Source organism: Phocoena phocoena, chromosome 15 (genome assembly GCF_963924675.1).
Source record: "Phocoena phocoena chromosome 15, mPhoPho1.1, whole genome shotgun sequence".
In the NCBI taxonomy this organism is placed as follows: domain Eukaryota; kingdom Metazoa; phylum Chordata; class Mammalia; order Artiodactyla; family Phocoenidae; genus Phocoena; species Phocoena phocoena.
This window is the reverse complement of record NC_089233.1, coordinates 37,460,155-37,478,425: the sequence shown is the minus strand read 5'-3', so window position 1 is coordinate 37,478,425 and position 18,271 is coordinate 37,460,155. Positions and strand designations below refer to the sequence as shown.

General features: G+C 61.8%; 1 protein-coding gene across 1 annotated transcript in view; it reads left to right on the top strand.

Moving 5' to 3' along the window:
* Positions 1-18,271, top strand: part of CACNA1H (calcium voltage-gated channel subunit alpha1 H) — a 61,917-nt gene that overhangs the window by 22,054 nt on the left and 21,592 nt on the right. The window contains exons 2-6 of the mRNA XM_065893238.1: positions 14,293-14,404; positions 14,510-14,643; positions 15,091-15,188; positions 17,335-17,494; positions 17,853-18,171. Coding sequence (XP_065749310.1) covers positions 14,293-14,404; positions 14,510-14,643; positions 15,091-15,188; positions 17,335-17,494; positions 17,853-18,171 — 823 coding nt within the window. The remainder of the gene's footprint in view (positions 1-14,292; positions 14,405-14,509; positions 14,644-15,090; positions 15,189-17,334; positions 17,495-17,852; positions 18,172-18,271) is intronic.

The following is an 18,271-nucleotide window of genomic DNA, read 5'->3' as shown; positions in this document are numbered from 1 at the left end:
TAATGGAGCTCATGGGACAGGGCATCACAGCCATGCCGCACCCCCCGCCCAGGAGCTCCCAGCCAGGGGTTGAGGCAGGACCAACCAGGGGACAGGAAGGGTCTCCCAAGTATGTGGTGGCACTTGGTGTATTTGTCTGCACGGGGTGACTGTGACAAAGCACCACAGACAGGGCAGCTCAAACAACAGATGTTTATTTCCTCCCAGTCCTGGAGGCTGGACGTCCAAGATCAGGGCTGGTTTCTCCCGAGGCGCCTCTCTCTAGGCTAGTAAAGGGCCGTCTCCTCTGTCCTCACGTGGCCTTCCTTCAGTAGTTATCTGTGTCCCAATCTCCTCTTTTTATAAGGTACAGTCAGATGGCATTAGAACCCACCGTAATGGTCTCATTTTCCCTTCATCACTTCTTTACAGATTCATCTACAAATAACAGTCACATTCTGAGGTCCTGGGGGTAGTGTATGAATTAGGAGGGGCCACAATTCAGCTCACACCAGGGCGGGCTGGGGGCCGGGGCCAGGAGGCGTCTCAAGTGAGAGGGAACAGCCCATGGGGGTATCCAGGCGGGGAAGGTGACCGCGACCTGGGCCAGAACGTGACCCTCACACTTGAGGTAAACGTGACTCAGACCCATGGTCAGGACTGTGCTCTGTTCTGTCCAACCCCCACCCCCCAGCCCCGCACAGCAGGGGACCACCGGCCCTGAACTTTGGGCAGGATCTCCAAGGATGCCAGTGGTGGCGGTAGTGTGTAAATGTCATGGTCAGGTGCTGGGCGGAGGGGGAGCAGTGGGGCACCCGGTGGCCCTGGAGGGGCAGCGGCCTTGGGAGGTGCGGGGAGACAGCAGTACTGGGACACTGAGCCCAGGTCCAGTTACTTTCATTTTGAAATTGACTTTCTGAGGGTTTGGGTCTTCTTTTTAAAATGTCACTGCTGTTAATAACAGAGGCAGGGCTGAGGCTGGACACCTGGCATCCCAGCTCTATCCATTTTTACCCAAGATCCTGGGGGAATCTTGACCACAGAAAGTTTGGAAAGGTGCCCGGGGGCTGGTGGTAAAGGTGTCTGGTCCCATCTGTGGTGGGGCGTGGGGGGCTCCAGGGTACCTGACCTCAGCCTTGAGGGGCCGTTCTCCTGTTCCACACCCCACCCCCACCCCAGAACAGGCCCTGGCTGACCCAGCCCTCGGCGCAGGGAGCCTGGGTGAACCCGGCATGTACCAGGTGCTGTGGGAGAGCAGGCAGGCCCCTGGCAGGCCAGGGCTGGCCTTCCTCCTCCTTAATAAGTGCCCGGTTGCCGGGCAACACTCATGGGGAAGCTGGGTTTGCAGAGAGCCACCAGCGTGGGGTGTGGGCACAGGGTTGGCGCCTGCTGCAGAGCTGCCCGGGTGCCTGCTGTTGGGGTGACCAGGTACTGCGTGTGCAGATATATGTCCACACTTGAGTGTGTTCCCACCACGGTCACCAGGCTTCCCGGGTGTGAGCTGGGTCTTACACAGAGAGTCAGACTGTGGCGTTACTGTCCAAGTGTGCAGAAGCATGAGGGACTCAGCTGCTGGGGGTCCCGCGCTTGGCAGGCAGAGCAGGGGGAGGCCAGGATGAAGAGGGCTGTGGGGGCCCAGCAGGGGGGCCCCAGGTGCGCTCACCCCAGTTCCCCCGTGGGAAGGAGCCTCCTGTAGCCAGCCTTCTGCAGACCCTGGGCCCCCTCTCTGGGGATGGCCTGCCGGCTGGGGGGCAGGGCACTCCAGACCATGTTCCCATGGAAGGAGCGAGCAGTCCCCCGGGGTCGCTAATTCAGGCCGCGGGCAGCTGTGCAGTGGCGCTGAGGCAGTTATTTCTGGCCTGGAGAATTCCTGCCCAGAGCAGGCCCCACAAGCCTGTCCCTTCAGCGGGGCGGTCATCTTCCCGAGGGGCCCCTCCTGGCCCCTCCTGGCTCTGTGCCCCCTGCCCACGCCTTTCCCTTCCAAGGTCCATGGGCTGTGCAGAGCCCCCCACAGAGAGACCAAGATGGGCGGAGGTGTGGCTGGAAGGAGGCCTCACCAGATCCTAGGACAGAGGCAGCCTGGGGGGACAGTTCCCGAACCTTCAGCTGCTCCCAGCAGGAGCCACGCCAGAGCCATGACCTGGAGCTCCATCAAGAAAGCTGGAAATGAGGGAGAGAATAGGGGCTGGGGGTTGGCTTCACTTTCAGGCAGAAACATTACTTGGCGGTTGGGGGGGGCGGCGGCGGCTCTGGGCCCCCAGGGCACTTGTGCATGCTGCCACCAAGTGGCTGACGGGGTCTTCACAAGGTTCCATGGCCTACACAGGGGCTTCTTGCCGGCATGGTGATTGGAGGTGGAGACAGGGCACTTTTCCACTTAATTATGCCTTGAAAAAATCCGGAATCCAGCTCTTTATTAAGAGCTGAATAGAGACGTTAGCACTCTTCCTAATTAGCATGGTCCTTAGAATCCGGTGCAATTAGGGAGCTGTGGGCATGTGCTCGGCTCCTAGGTGTCCTGTAGTCCTGGGGGTGGGGATCTTCCTCCCTGAGAAATATGACCACTAGGCCTTCGGGGCCACCACCTGGAAGATGAGCACGTGTGTGTGTGTGTGTGTGTGTGTGTGTGTGCAAGAGCATGTGTATATGTGTGTGATGGTGTGTGTGCGTGATTATGTGTTTGGTGTACAGATGTGTGAGCGTGTACATGCACAGTCCTGCTCGGATGCACGCCTGGACCGTGTATGGCTCGCAGGAACAGGCAGAGTACAGACATGCACACACCCAGCACATGTGTGCCAGGGGCACAGGCTCGCTCTTGCTGGGGCCTGGCTTTTGTGGGCTGCACCCGCCCCCTGGCCCTACCTGACTGGAGTCGAGGGGCTGCCCACTGTCCCATTGCCCTGCTTGCCCTTCCCGTGGTACATGGGTGCGGACCACCAGGCTGAGAACAGTGCTTTGCCTGGATTAGTTCAGAAATCTCACAGGTGGTGGGGGTGGGGGCTCTGCGCCCAAGCTGCTCAGGATGACGTGGCAATTCAGACCCAGTGTCCTGGTGCTGGAGACCCGGGTCACGTCCTGCAGGCCCGAGTGCCCAGGGGCCTGGGGGAGGGGTTCCGTGCAGACCTGGGTCAGAGCTGGCTTCCAGAGGAGCCTCTGGGCACAGCTTCGGAAGCCTCTTAGGGCCGCTGGCCCAGGGAGAAGCTCTCAGGAACACACTTGGGTCCAGGAGGAGAAAGAACGTTCCAGCAGCCTTGGCCAGCCACTCGTGGGGCGGTGAGCTCCCATCACTGGGGGGGGGGGGGGGGGGGGGCGGGCTCCCGTGGGGAGTGGGCTTGCAGCCCCCCAGCTTCCCAGGGAGGTTGCCCTCCCAGGGACAGCTCAGCCCCAAGTCCACCCCGCATGACCTCGATCTTCAGCTGAGAACAAACAGCTCCATGTTTGGCTGGCTCTCCTCGCTCCCCACCCGGCTGAGTAGAACTAGTGAGTCACACGGGCCCAGACCATGGTGGGGGGACCAGGGTGTGGGGAGGCCGGATCCCTGCAGCAGGGGTCAGAGCAGAGGGACAGTCGGGGGAGGCCAGCGGATGCCGCCTGGGCACAGGGGCCAGGAGAGCCCTCAGGTGGGACCCTCGCCCACCTTGGTCCTCATAGTCTGCTCCTGACCCAGACCCCTGCCCCGCGTGACCACGGCAGGCCCCTGGCTCCCCGGGACGGAGCAGGAGGAGAGTGGGGTACTGTGCCCCACGGTGGCCTGGATGGATCCTGTTGTTGCGATGCTGGGTGAGCTGCGTCCAGGGAGTTCTAGGACAGGCAGGCAGACCTGTGCTTCCGAGGGGCACGAGTGGCCTCTGGGGACTGGCAGTTGTCTGTCCTCACAGGTGTGGATGAGGGGGTAACTTGGAGCTGCCCATGGAAGACTGGGGCCCTTCCATGTGCAGAGCTGCTGTGGGCAGGGAGGGGGCCGACGGGCCCCTTTTATTTCTAACTTCAAATTACCCTGCCTGCAACTGCCATGAGGCCACACACCCTGCTCCTCACTGGTCCCTTGGGCCCCCCTCCTGCCCTCCCCACTTCTCAGACACTAACAGGATCCTCTGGACCCCACCCCCTCCCCCAATTAAAGCCCTGTGGTGGCTTCCTGTGGGCAGGTGGTGGAGATTGGGAGCTGAACTGAGGGGGTCTCTGGGCTGCGGGAGACCCCGCCAGCCCTAAGCTGGCCCAGGTCCCCCTCATCTGTTAGCAGCTTGTCATCATGGCAACGGCATCAGGGGAAAGGGAAACTTCCTTCTATCATGTCCTGAGCTGCCCCCTCCCTCCCCCTCAGAGGCCCCTTGGGAGACCCACCTTGCTCTTTCCTGGCCTTGGGATGGCCGTGCTCAGGCCCTGCTCTGGAAGTCCCTCGGGCACCAGTCGCTCCCACACCCTGTTGGGTTTGTCATCTCACTCTTGAGACAGGTCCTAGATGGCGCAGTGGGCTTGAGTCCCTGGCAGCTGGCTTTGTTCTGAGCCCTTGGGGGCAGACACCTGCTCCCCACCAGGCCCTGGAGTCAGCACCCCTCCACGTTAGGAGGATCAGCACACCCTCAGGGGCAGGGGCCCTGCTTCTATGTCCCTGCAGGTAGTGGCCTGGGCACCCCCCAGGGAATGAAGGCAGCTGGCCTGGCTCACCCGCCAAGCTGCAGCTGAGGGGTGTAGCTGCAGAGATGTCTGTGTCCACTTGGGGGGCTCCTGGTGGACGCAGCACAGCTGTGTTGGGGCCCCTTTGCCACCCAGATCCCCTTGTTTCAACCTGCCGGTCTTGGCCATGCTGGCCTGTCTCCCTGTCTGCAGTCCAGCGTGCGTGAACATGTGCACGTGTGTACACACGTGTGCCAGGTGACCCAGATGCCTGTTCTGTCCCACTGTCTGGAGACCCCCAAATCTGCAGGAGAACATCCTGCCCCTGGCAGGGCCCCATCACTGTAGTAGGAATCTTAATTAATGAATTACTTCGCTAACTAATTAGCCAAGAGTGCTTGTGGAAGAACTGTCTCCAGCCTCTGGGGAAGGTGCATGTGCCCTGGGGTGCTGCACTGGTGCTACAAGTGAGACCAGACCCCCAGGCCAGGGCAGAAACGTTCAGGCTTCAGGGGTCCGTCTCTGCCTAGACCCTCTGGCTGCATGTGGAGGCTGGCAGCGGGGAAATGGGCCAAAGCCCACCCTGGGGCGGGGGAAGGCAGGTATACACAGGCCTCCATGCACACCCTCTGACCTCTCAGTGCTGAGGGGGTTCAGTCCCAGGCTCCCAGGAAGCCCCCAGGCTGCCACATGGGCAGGGTACCTGCCAGGGCCCTGAGACCAGGGAGCAGATCCCTGCCTGAGGGTCCAGCCTGAGTCCCTGGAGGTTTGGGCATCACTTGCAGAGGGAGGGGTGGAGACCCCCAGAGGTGGGGATCTGCTGAGGCCCTGGAGTGCAGACCTGGAGCCCTGGGCCCTGCTGGGACCTGGGGGGTGCACGAAGGGCCAGGCCCAGCCCTGGGGATACCCATGCTGACAGCCAGGGTGGATGCCAAACGGCATGGCCTCAGCACCACATGAGCAGCTGCTGCCTTGCCTTTGAAGGCGGCAGAGGGTCCCCCATGTCCAAGGAGCCCTGCTCTCGCTTGGTCAGGCTCAGCCCCTGCCTGTTGGGCATCAACTGCAGCCCCAGCCCCGTCTCATCCACACCCGTGAGCTGCTGACCCTGGGCAGCCCTGAGCTCTGGATGCGTCCATCACTGGATGCCCCGCCCTGCCCCACCCCTCCCATTCCCACAGGCTGCACTGCCCTTGGGCCTGCCCATGGGAGGCACGTTTCAAACAGCATCACCCAAGATGAAGTTCACATATCATACAATTAGCCATTATAAAGTGAACGGTTCAGGGACATTTAGTACATTAGCAATGTGGCCGATCACTACGTCTCCCTAATTCTGGAATATTTTCTCATCTCAAAGGGACCCCCGCCCACCTTCTGCCAGCCCCCGGCACCCACTGATTCACTGCCTCAGGATTTGCCAGTTCTGGGTGTTTCATACAAATGGAACCATACAAAACATGGCCTTTGTGTCTGGTCTCTCGCTCACCACATTTTTAAGGCGCATCTGTGTTGTCACAGGTGTCGGTACTTCACTCCTCTTCATGGCTGAGTAACGCTCCAGTGCACAGATGGACCACACTCTGTCCATCTGCCTCTTGGACCTTGGGGTTGTCCCCACCTTTTGGCTGCTGTGAATGCGTGTGTATGTGTGTTAATCACTGGTTTTCAGGTCTTTTGGGTGTGAACTTGGACTGTGTGGGGACTTAGGGCTTAGCCGTCTGAGGAACTTCCAGGCGGTGACTCCTCATCTCCCAGCCTCCCGGGTGTCCAGAGTGGGAGCTGCACTTGGACGGTGGCCATAGGTCCTGCCAGGAGCCTTCTGAGATCTATGTGAGCTGGTGGTCCACAGAGGGCCCTGCTGGCCAGCTCAGCTGTCACCACCATCCTGCCTGCTCCTCTGGGGGGTGCTCAGAACAGCCTGGGCGGAGGCCATCACAGGGCCACGGTCGTGGGTCTGGGGTGTGTGCCACCAGTCCTTCAGTGGGCTTCCTGCCAGTGTGAGGCTGATTAGGGGATCCTCTCTTGTTAGTGGTGTGTGTATCGGATTAAAAAAAAACAACAACAACGCAGCTCCCTGTTCAGATACTGGCAAGGGGAGGCTGTTGTGAGTCTCCTTCCGTGGCAACGTTGGGAGATGTGGGTCACCGCCTGAGGGGCAGAGCAGGAGGCCCGTGGTCTCCCGCTGCCCTGGTGAGCATGGGGCTAAGTGTGTCTGCTCTGGGTGGGTGGGTAGCCCTAAAGCCAGGAAACTGGTCTGTCAACAGCCCACACGGACCACAGCGCCTGGACTTCCTGACACCTCACCTTTGTCATTGCGCCTGGACTTCCTGACACCTCACCTTTGTCATTGCGCCAACAATGCAGTGTCCCCCTTCCTCTCCCCTGCCCTGGCTCCATCTTACCTCACCCGCAGCGGGCCACGTTCTCCCTGGAGTGAGTCTTCTGGACCTTTGCAGAGCTTGGCGTGCACGTTGCAAAGCAGCCTCCTGTGTTGGGCATTCTCCATAATGGGTCCCCTGTTCCCCACCGCGGGCTTTTCCTGCTCATCACAGGACGTGTTTGTGCCGATAGGACAGCACTGCCGCCTCCCTCACATTGAGACATTCGACGTGTTGGTCTTGGGATCGCAGACGCTGCTGCCTGGTGTGTGGTGGGCCCCCTGCACCTGGGCTGTGGACCTCAGGGTATCTGGGCCCACAGCCTCGGTGGGTCCGGGAATTGTCCGGTTCTTGGTGAACATGTGGACAGAGGGGTCAGTTCTGGGGGCCATGCTGTGCCAGGAGGGGGCCGGTCCTGGGGTCTCCCATGCCTCCCACTGAGCCTCTATCGCGGCTGGCTTGGGCCCCGTGGGGTATCGGGGCCCCGGGGCTGTCATTCTGCCTCAGCCAAAGCCTTAGGGCATGGGGCGCACTCATGCCCCCTCCTCAGTGGTCCAGGTGGTTCTTCCGCAAGACGCAGGAAGACAGCGCTTCCTCCCCCATAAATAAACATGTGCTTTTTTCCTCCAGCAGATTGGAAGCGCAAGGTTGAGTGCTTCCAGAGATGAAACCTGGGGCCACGTGGGTGTGCCGGCTGAAGGTGCCCGGGCGCAGAGCAGCAGGGAAGGGGCGGCCGCAGGGCCCCCTCCCCCAGGGCAGGGAAGGTTTTACCCACCAGGGCCTGCCCCCCCGGGCTGTGTGTCTACAGGCAGGTCTGGTGTAGGTCCGGTCGGGAGCCCCAGGACCAGCCTGGTGTCCACCCTTCAAGCTGGTCCTCACATCTCCCTGTTCGTTGGGGCAGCTCATCCACACCACACAGGAGGTCACGGTGCTGGATGTCGGGGTGGGTTTGGAAGCCCAGCCATCTCCGGCTCCCCACCCATGCACAGCAGCCCCGAGGGCCTCCCATATGGTGTGTCCAGCTTGGTCCTGCCTGTCTGCTAGGGGTCGAAATCACCTAGAGCCACCTCTTTCGTATGTGTGTCCTGGGCCCTGGCAGTGTGGGGAGGACGGGGCTTGGACGGCTGCTGTGGGAATAGGGCAGACAGCAGGGGGAGAGAGGGGGTTGCCACAGTGGTCCCAGCTCAAGCCACCGTGGCCTGCCTGGGTGCTGGCCATGGCCATGGTGAGGAGGGCACAGGTGCTGACCCAGACGTCCTGAGTCGGGGACTCTGGGCCACCCTACCCTGGGCTCCCATTTTCCTGCTGCCAGGATCCCTCTGCTGCATCACTGGCCTGGGCACGTGGACGCTCACGTGGACTGTCGCGGGTTGGGTGGGCCTAAGGGAGCTGAGCTGGCCCAGCAGCTTGCTATGGGGGGCAGCCAGCTCAGGCCTTCTCATCCTCTTGAGAGCTTTGCCTCTCTGCGTGATCTCACGATGGCCATGGGGGGAGCATGGCCTGTGGGGTCAAGGCCTCGTCCCTACACAGCCCTGGGGGGGGGCCTGACTTCAGCCACATCTGGAGACCCCTCCCTGCGGCCCTCGAGCCATTGTATTCCCCATTGGTTTGTGGCTCTGGGTCCTGGAGCCGTGTCTCCTGATGAGGGACGCCCAGCTCCGCTGTCTCCTGGTGACAGCATCCTGACCTTCGTCCCGCAGATCCTGCTTGCATCCTCACATCCACAGCATGGGGAAAACATAACGTCCCCTCCCTCCGCGTGTCTGGGACCAGCAGGGGGAGGGGCCGAGGTGGCATTCATCAGGATGAGGGACGGGATGGGGGATACTTTATAGAAGTGGGTCTGGGAGAATCTCAGCATCTGAAAAGTAACTGCTGTCACCCCCGTTTTACAGGTAGGGAAACAGGCTAAGAAAGGGTGAGGGGTGGCTGGTGGTAGAATTGGGGGTCGGGTTCTCATCCCCGGATTCATGGAGTGAGAGATGGCCCATCTGTGGGCCCCAGAGACCCTGAGCCAGCAGGTCTGGGTGGGCTGTGGGCAGCTGCGTAATAATGAGAATTTGGTTTGGGGTCCAGGACCACCCTTTGGGCCACACCACCTTAAACCACACAGGCCTCGGCGACCCCCACCCTGTTCCAGGACCCTGGAGGCCACCATCATTGGTGAGAGACAGTGGCATGGCTGCCAGTGGGGTGCTGGCAGCCCCTGACGTGTGCTGATTGGCCTCGAGCCCCTTCTGGCCGCCACACACACTCCCCGCACGCCAGCTCCCCACCTCGCGGCATCATAGTGCAGAGATGACCATGTCTGCTCTGCTGCCCTCTGGGGTGGCCCCACTTCCGAGCTGTCTTCCAGACGGGCCAGCGCCATCTTCCAAGCAGCCTTGGTGTGCTTTTAACCATCTGAAAGTCCAGGAATAAGAAAGAACGTGGAACTAGAGACTCTGGAGTGGTTAGCAGCAAAACCTAGGCCCTGGGTGAGCAGGCCCTCTGGCTGCTGGGCGAGTGCCTCTCCCCAGCCCTGAGCTTGCTGGGACGTGGCCACTTCAGCACCACGGACAGCGGCCACCATCCCTCTTGGCCTCTTGGCCCTCGGGGCCAGGCATCGCATTTGTTTGGGGTGCATTGCTGTCATGGTCTGGGAGACCATGGAGCCAGCACCTGCTCTGCACTGACTGGGGGAGGCTGGCCCACAGGCATGGCTTCTGGGGTGTGAAGGTGGGCCAGTCCTTGCTGAGCCCCACCGAGGCTGCAGAAACGAGAAGGGAGGGAGGAGGGAGGAGACGGGAAGGAGGCTGTTTCTGGGACAGGTCGGCCAAATGCTGGGAGGGCTTTGTGGGTGGAGTGTGGGATCCACGGGGGGGGTACAGCATTTGAGGGGTCCCTGGACGGACCAGTCCTCTGCTCCCACTGCTGATCGGGTCTCTAGCCCTGGCTCTGGGCTCATTTCCACGCCTCTCTGGGGACCAGTTTCTCACAAGTCCCCAGCCTGGGTGTGGGACAGGCTGCCCCAGGGAGAGTCACTCCATGCCCCACCCTGCCCAGGCTGGACACCAGGGGCCTGTTAGGCCAGGGGACATCCCTGGGTCCTAATGGGTCAAGGCCTAGGGTGGTCTAGGAACATGGGTCAGGGGCCTCTCTGCCCTTCTTTCAGCCTCTGGACCTGGGCAGAGCCTTCCTGGCTATGGGGTCCCATGGAGAGACCCATGCCCCCAGCCCCTCTGTGTGTGGCCAGGCCTCGGGCAGCACCACAGCCCCCCTGCCGTGCTGGCGCAGCCGCCTCTTCCCAGCCACACATCAGCCTGGCTTCTCTGGACCCGCAGTGGAAATTGACTCTAATTTGTAGAATTTGGTTCTAAACCTAAAGGATTTTGAATTAAAACTCAGAAAATCCATCTGTGTAATTAAGCCTCCGGAAGTCAGTGGCCTTGTGATGAGAGTCCGGTTGGCACCGCCTGTCCTCAGCTGCCCACAAAGGCGTGACCAGGGAACGGCTGTGACGTGTGGGGCTGATGGAGCCCTCCCCCCACCGCTGGCGGATCCCCTCTCTGGGCAGGGCCAGTGGGACCCTGTGCGTGGGGAGCTCCTCCCTGGGCAGGGTGGCTCTAAGTGCTTCTCCTGTGTGCACTTTGCACAGAAAGATGAGCAGGACCCCAGGAGCTCGTCCCTCCCAGGGTGTTTGGGGTGGTGGGGGAGGGGGGCTGGGGTGTATCATAGAATAGTAACCCCAAAGGGAGCGTGCTCATGAGGATGGATAGGGAACTTTCTGGGCCGTGCTGACCAGGTTGGTCACCCCAGCCACATGGACAGTGTCCCCACCTCACACACAAACCTGTGCTCATCCTGCCTCACGGGGTCACTGTGGCCGTGGAGGTTGTCCTGAGCCCCTAGGGCTTGCCTCCAGGGCAGGGGAGGCAGGTGGGGCCATGGGGCCAGCGGGGTCAGGAGAAAGCCGAGGTTGGTGGGTGGTTTTTGCTTGTTAGTGGTTTGGGAAGGTATCGAGGTAGGACCCCGGCCTAGGACCTCAAGCTGGGCTATCTTTGCAAGTTGCTGGGAGCCTAGTTTGTGGCTCTTGCTGGACACTGGGCCCCCCTAGCCCCTGATCAAGTAACGTCTCATGGGTCGTGGCCCAGCCCAGCCCAGGGCTCCAGACATGCACTGCACCGTTGAGGACCAAGGTCCTTAGCTCTACTCAACGCCAGCTCCGGTGTCTACGGTGATCCCAGAGTCAACATGGGCATGGGCCTGGGAGAAATCGGGCAGCAGGCTCGCGACATCAGTCTGAGATGAGGGGCATGAAGCTGGTGGAAGAAGGGAAGAGCTGAGGGCTCAGAGGCGGGCTGGGCTGGGCTGGAAACCCTGCTGCTCCTGGATGGAGCAGGATGTTCGCCATGTGGGAGGTGGGAGCTGGCCCGGCGGAAGCACTCGGGGTCAGGGGAGAGCTCGAAGAAGTGGGGCAAGGAAGGAGGGTCCCAGGACCAGACAGTCCCCACACCCCCACTGCCTGTATGGGCAAACTGAGGGCCCAGGCTGCTCTGTGCTGTCTCCCTGCAGGGGTTGGGGAGGCCACGTGCCTGCAAGACCAAGGGTCCAGCCAGGCCTGGGGAGAATCTGAGCATCGCGCGCCCAGACCCAGAGCTGCCTGCTCCCTGCTGTGTGGCAGTGTCCTCGCTGGTGGGACTGGGGGTGCTTGTCCTTCAGGCATGTTATCCACAGCTTTAGTGTTGAGAACCCACCCCTGCTCCTGGGAGACACACAATGACACCCTTGCAGCCCCTCTTCCAGAGGTGCTGTTTGCAGCAGTGAAGGACAGAGGAGCCATGCGCAGCTCCCAGGGGCTGCAGCCAGCGGGTCAGGACCCGGGGAGAGCTGCGGTGCCCTAGGACTGGCTTCAGTGTGTGGCCTCAGCATCCCGTGACACAGCCTGGGACCCACGCCCGGTCCCCCCGGGCGAGCCACCAGAGCTCCCAGTCTGTGCAGGGCGGGCTGGACTGTGGCTGCCCCGTGGGCTGGCGCACAGTAGGTGCACTATGGGTGTTTGGAGCAGCTTTCAGCTGCAGCTCTCTCCTCCCCCCACCCCACCCACGGGGACCTTGCAGCACCCACAGGCCCCGACTGTGCACCGAGCTACCCTGCCAGCCCTTCTCGGCCAGCTCCCGTTGCGCTGTCACGGGCCTGCGGGGTTGGGCCCTCAGCGCTGTCTTAGCAGGACGCTGATTTCTGTTTTTCTGCAGCCAAATCACAGCAAAGGCACTTGTTACTGCTGAACCCATTAAGTGTAATTATGGTGCTCTCAGTGGGAACGGGTAATTATATTGGTGGCCCAGTGCCACACTGTGCAGTGTGCCAAGGGCCAGGGGCTTCAGAGCGGCAACTGTTGGCCCTGCCCTTGCAGGGAGGCAGAGGGAGAGGGGTCTGGGCTGGGCAGGCTGCCGGGCCCCACAAAGGAAGGACACACATGGCCTGGCCTTCCTCCTGCCCTGATCCTGGGGCCTGTACACCTGAATAAGCATGCAGGCCCTGAACCTCCCCAGGCCTTGTCCTTCCCTGACACAGTCACAGCACAGCCTCTGCCAGTTTGTGAGGTGCCCTTGGCATCAGAGCCCCTCACAGGTGGGGCCGCATGGACCCCTGGCCCAGTGTCCACATGTGGTGGAGCATGGAGTGGGCACTCATGGCGCTGGGACTGACCTTCATTTTGGGGAGCAGGGCCCTGCTGCTTTGGTCACCTTGTTGATCCATGAGATACGCATCCACCTACCCAGCTGGAGGAGCACAGGGGAAACGGAGGGGCACCAAGGCTCCAGGTCACACAGCCAGTATGTGCTGCAGCCAAGGAATCTGAGGGTGGACGCCCTGTCCCTGTCATCCTGCCTCAGTCCCCTCAGCGCCGGGCAGGCTGGTGGCTGCAGGGCAGGGTGGGGACTGCAGGACGGGGTGGTCCCCAAGTGGGTAGGTACAGGGTCTCAACACCAGGTTTCTCAGGCTGTCTACTGACACGCGGTGTTTTCCAAGTGCCGACTTCTCTCTCTTTAAAGGAAAGTCCCCCATCCACCCCACACCAGCCCAGAGAAGACCTCTGGGGGCCTCCTGCTCACACCCTCACTCTCTCCAGCCCAGGGCAGGACAGGCAGGCAGCCCCACAGAAAGCCCGCCTTGGGGGGTGGGGGTGGGTCCCGGTGGGAGGGGGTTCTTGACGTGGGGGTGGTGTGTGGGGTACAAGGAATGCCTCCAGGGCCCTCCCATCTGACGGGCACTTACCTGCATCCAGGAGTTTGGGTGAAGCCCCAGTCCCCCAGCCGGGGATCCCCCCCACGCAGTCTATCCCCCATCGGGCAGCCCCTGGGTCACCTACCTGGGGTGTGGGTCCCTTCCTCATACATGACACGGCCGGCCCACCACAGGGCTCCCCGATCTCCTGATGAGCCAAAGGAAGCGAACATGGGGGTGCATCCCTGTCTGGAGACAGCCACTGAGGGCGTCATAGCCAGAGTAATGCCATGGCCTCTGTGGAGCCACGGTGCCACCTGGTGGCCACTCCTAGAATGGCTGAGCATTCTGGGATCCTGGGTGAGTTTTCATTCTGAGGGCCGGCGACCTCACAGGGTGGCCAGGTTCACACAGCACAAGGGGATGCAGCCCTGGCTGCTGGCCCGGCGCCCTGAAGTCCTGGCTGGATACTCTCCTGCCAAAGGGAAGAGTCTTCTGGACAGGACCCTTCACGGGCAGGCGGCTTCCACTCCCAGGACTAACTTGGGGCGGAGGGTGTCCTCACTCACCTGTCCTTCGTCCATGTCCCGGCCCCCTTCATCTGGGCACACAGTAGGGCTGTGGGTCCTCCGGGCCCAGGCACTGAGCTGGGCTCAAGTCCACATTGCTCATCGCCCATCGCTGTGGTCAGGGCATTCTCCTTCTGCTGGGGTCACGGAGCGTTTCATGCAGGGCCAGGGGGAGGGGTCTTCAGGGCTGCCCTCATGAGGTGTCTGTGGTATTTGGGGTCCCAGCTGGACAGTGCTGGTGAGACTGCTAATTTGAGAGGCTGATCTCAGTTTAGGGCATCACAGTTGGGGGAGTCTGGCAGGGGGGCAGTGGCTGGCCTCCCGCCTCCATCCATGGTCCTGCTGTACATGAGGGGTTGGCAGCAGTGTCCAGAGGCCGGTGTTGGGGGTCTGTCCCTCACTGCCCAGCTGATGGCCTGGGCACGGGGGCGCGGATTTTGAGGGACTGTCCCTGTGGCAGCTGTAGGGGGTACTGGGGGTGGGTTCTGGGGCTCCCCCACCTGCCACATGGACCCTTAACTCGGCACCTGCCCCACGTGGTTCGAGCACGTCAGCATGCTGGTCATCATGCTCAACTGCGTGACCCTGGGCATGTTCCGCCCCTGCGAGGACGTCGAGTGCCGCTCGGAGCGCTGCAGCATCCTGGAGGTAGGCGGGGCAGGCGGGGCGGGGCAGGCAGGGCGGGACTGGCCACAGGTGACCTGGGCTGGGTGTGAGGGGTGCAGGCCCAGCTCTCAGGCCCCTCTCCTGCAGGCGTTTGACGACTTCATCTTTGCCTTCTTCGCGGTGGAGATGGTCATCAAGATGATCGCCCTCGGGCTGTTCGGGCAGAAGTGCTACCTGGGCGACACGTGGAACAGGCTGGACTTCTTCATCGTCATGGCGGGGTATGGCCCTGCCCCACCGCAGACCAGACCAGGGCGGCCCCTGTGCCTGGCCAGGCCTGGCTGGGAGCCCTGCCCCCCTCAGACCCCATGGCAGCCCCTGGGTCCCCCAGGAAGAGGGATGGGGAGGTGTACTTAGGGGGTGCTGGGTCTGGGGTGCCAGGGGCAGGACACTTGTCCCTACCAGCACCAGGGACAGCAGGACAGACACAGGGTGCATGGATTGGCCTGTGAGTGGTGAGGAGCCCCCAGTGGTAACCTAAGGTTATGCTTCCCCTGCCCTGGAGCCCAGCCAGGCTGGGTGCCAGGTGTGGGGACCAGGCCTCTGGCATGTGCTCACCTGCCCTGGGCCTCCTGGCCTCAGCTGGCAGGGTGCCCTGGAGAGAACCGTGTGCCCGCTGGCCTGGCTCTCGGCCGCCTGAGCACCCGTCCCCTCTGCCCCACTCCTAGCATGATGGAGTACTCTCTGGATGGACACAACGTGAGCCTCTCGGCCATCCGGACAGTGCGTGTGCTGCGGCCCCTCCGTGCCATCAACCGTGTGCCCAGTAAGTGACCCTCACACCCGGGCCTGGGACAGGCGTGTCCTGCCAGCCCTGATGAGAGCTTTTGAGGACCCACTGGGGCACAAGACCAGTAGGCCACACTGCCTGTACGGCGTCTGGATGCTCTGGCCCCAGCCCAGACCCCAGTGCCGGGGTAGGAGAGGCTGGCCTCCTGCCACTCGCCATAGGAACCTGAGGATTTGCCACTGCTTTTCTGGGGAGGACAGAGCAGCCCTGGGCCGAGTTGGGGTGTGATGCGCAGTCAGACTGTGTGGGGCCCCGACTCCCCACAGTGCTGCTGAGTGACAGGGGCCATCCTGAACCTCAGATTCCTCATCTGCACAGCATTTGGGGTCGTGCCCGGGAGCTGTGCAGGACTTGGTTGCTCTCTTGTCTGTCCCACCCTGGTTCTCAGGTCTGAGTTCTGCCAAAGGGTCTGGAGTTCAGGGAAGGGTGGAGAAGCTTCCAGGGGGTCACGTGGCTGCTCGTTTGGAATGTGGTCTGTCCGGACCCAGGTCATCTACCCACATGGGGCTGTTTGGGAGTTTCTATGTCTTCAGAGTTTTCAGGGATGTGATCGAATTCAGCTGTTAATTTTCCTGGGGTTGTGTGAGGGTGATGCCCGTGTGACTGTAGAGTGAGCATACACACACGTGCATGTGGATCTGTGTGTGCCGGGTAGGTGCGCACAGCCTTTCTGGCTGCCTGGCCTGGGTCCTGGTGGCCTCAGCACCGAAGTCCGGGTGGTCACGGTGTGTCCTGCGGCCCCTCCAAGAAGTCATACACCCCCAGTGTGGGTCACTCCCTCCCCCTGGGGCTGTCAGCTCCACCAAAGGGCAGGTGGGTGAGGTTTATGCTGTGAGACCCCTGGCCCTTCCTTCTACTTGCCACCTGGCTATACCCTCAGGGATCAGACAGGGCTCAGATGCTATGTGATCCTGGGCAAGTACTGTACCTCTCTGAGCCTCGGTTTACCCAACTCTGAATGTGGCCCTCTTCAAGGATGGCTGTGGGTTGAGGTGAGGTGTCACGTGTGGTTCTTGGCTCTGTGCCCAGCACCATCAGGCACTCAGTCCGCTCACCTGGACCCCCTTTCAGTATGTGAAGTGATAATACAGCCCCTTTCACAACACAGATCTTCACTTTTCAGACCAAATGCCAGCAGCTTGGCCTCGCTCTGGGGACATGCCCTGGTCCCAAACAGGGTGCCTCCCCAGACAGGACCATGTGCCCCTCGCAGTGAGCCCCCAGTGTCTCACTCTGGCTGCCTGGGGTCCACTCTGACGCTAGATCACATGTGGCCTTTTGAGCCAGTTGCTGTCTGGCCAGGGTGGTGCTCACTTTGTCCCTGATGAATCTTCCTCCTGGCCATTTCTGAAACTTAAGTGCTTCTCCCAGCTGTGATTCCCCCCTGTGACCCCAGAGGTCCCACCTCTGCCATCCAACAGCTCCAGGGTGCTCTCCACGAGGCCCCCTGGCCCAGGGCTCTGCCTGTACCCTTAGGTCAGCTCTTGCTTGTTTCTGGAAACAAGTCTTATCTTCACTGATGTCTGGGACGGGGGCAGGCCCGGGACCAAGGGGCGCATGGGGCTTGGCTGACCCACTCCCTCGAATAATCGGTGTACACGCAGCCCATTGCACCCAGGAGCAAGAGCTTCAAAACTGCCTCTCAAAAGCCGCTTCCTGCCCTGGGGTGCACATAGCCCCTGCTTCCCCTCCAGTGCAGGGCTCTGCTCAATGTGATTCTCACAGAGAATGGAAAGAAACGCTGGTTCCTGAACCCAGTATCTGCTGCAAGACCCCCAGGCTGCTGCTCGCATGCAGGAGCCTGGGGCCGCGGGACTCCTGGTCTGGTCACCCTGGGGGCCTGCCTGGCTGCAGTGTGTTCCCATATGGCATTCGCAAGGATCAGGGACCTCCCGCCCTGAGCCCCTCCAGGCCATGGCCTTGCTCCCCTCTGTGGTGTCTTACCGCAGATGTTTGTCCTTTGGGGCATGCTGGACTTGGGGGGGCCCAGCTCATGTCCCCCACAGAGGTGCTGATGTCCATCTGTGAATGGCAGAGGGCTCAGGGCTCCCAGGAGGGCCTGGCGCCTCAGGGATTCCCAGGAGGGCTCTGCTGCACTGACCGGCTGCCCTGCCACCTGCAGGCATGAGGATCCTGGTCACGCTGCTGCTGGACACGCTGCCCATGCTCGGGAACGTCCTCCTGCTCTGCTTCTTTGTCTTCTTCATCTTCGGCATCGTGGGTGTCCAGCTTTGGGCTGGCCTGCTGCGCAACCGCTGCTTCCTGGACAGCACCTTTGCCAGGTGCAGGGGCCCTGCCCACCCTGCAGGAGATGCCCCGAATCTGCTCTTCCCAGGGCCTGCCCCCAGAGGCTCCTCCTCTAGCAGGCTCCTCCCCCTCCAGGCCCCTCCCCTCCCCACCCAGAGGCTCCTCCCCTAACGGGCTCTTCCACCAACAGTCTCCTCATTCTCCAGGCTCATCCCCTAACAGGCTCCTCCCCTCCAGGCCCTGTTCCCAGGGACACACCCTTCCTGGAGCAGCACTAGCACTGGTGGGCCTGGGTCTGTCTCTGTTACTTTTGGTTTTTATGTGTGTTTCTACCTCTGTCTGACTGTGTCTGTTTGTCTGCTTCTCTCTGTCTCTCCATCTCTGTGCCTTCAGGAACAGCAACCTCAGCTTCCTGCGGCCATACTACCAGCCGGAGGAGGGTGAGGAAAACCCCTTCATCTGCTCCTCTCGCCGGGACAACGGCATGCAGAAGTGCTCACACATCCCCAGCCGCCGCGAGCTGCGCGTGGAGTGCACGCTGGGCTGGGAGGCCTATGGGCAGCCACAGGCCGAGGGTGTAGGTGGCACGGACCACCACACCTGCATCAACTGGAACCAGTACTACAATGTGTGCCGCTCGGGCGACTCCAACCCACACAACGGGGCCATCAGCTTCGACAACATCGGCTATGCCTGGATCGCCATCTTCCAGGTGGGCTCTGGGTCTCCCCTGCACTGGGCGCCCAGCATGCGGGGCCTGGGGGCTGGTACCAGGCAGGCGTGGAGGGCCCACCGCCCTCTCAGGGCTGTCC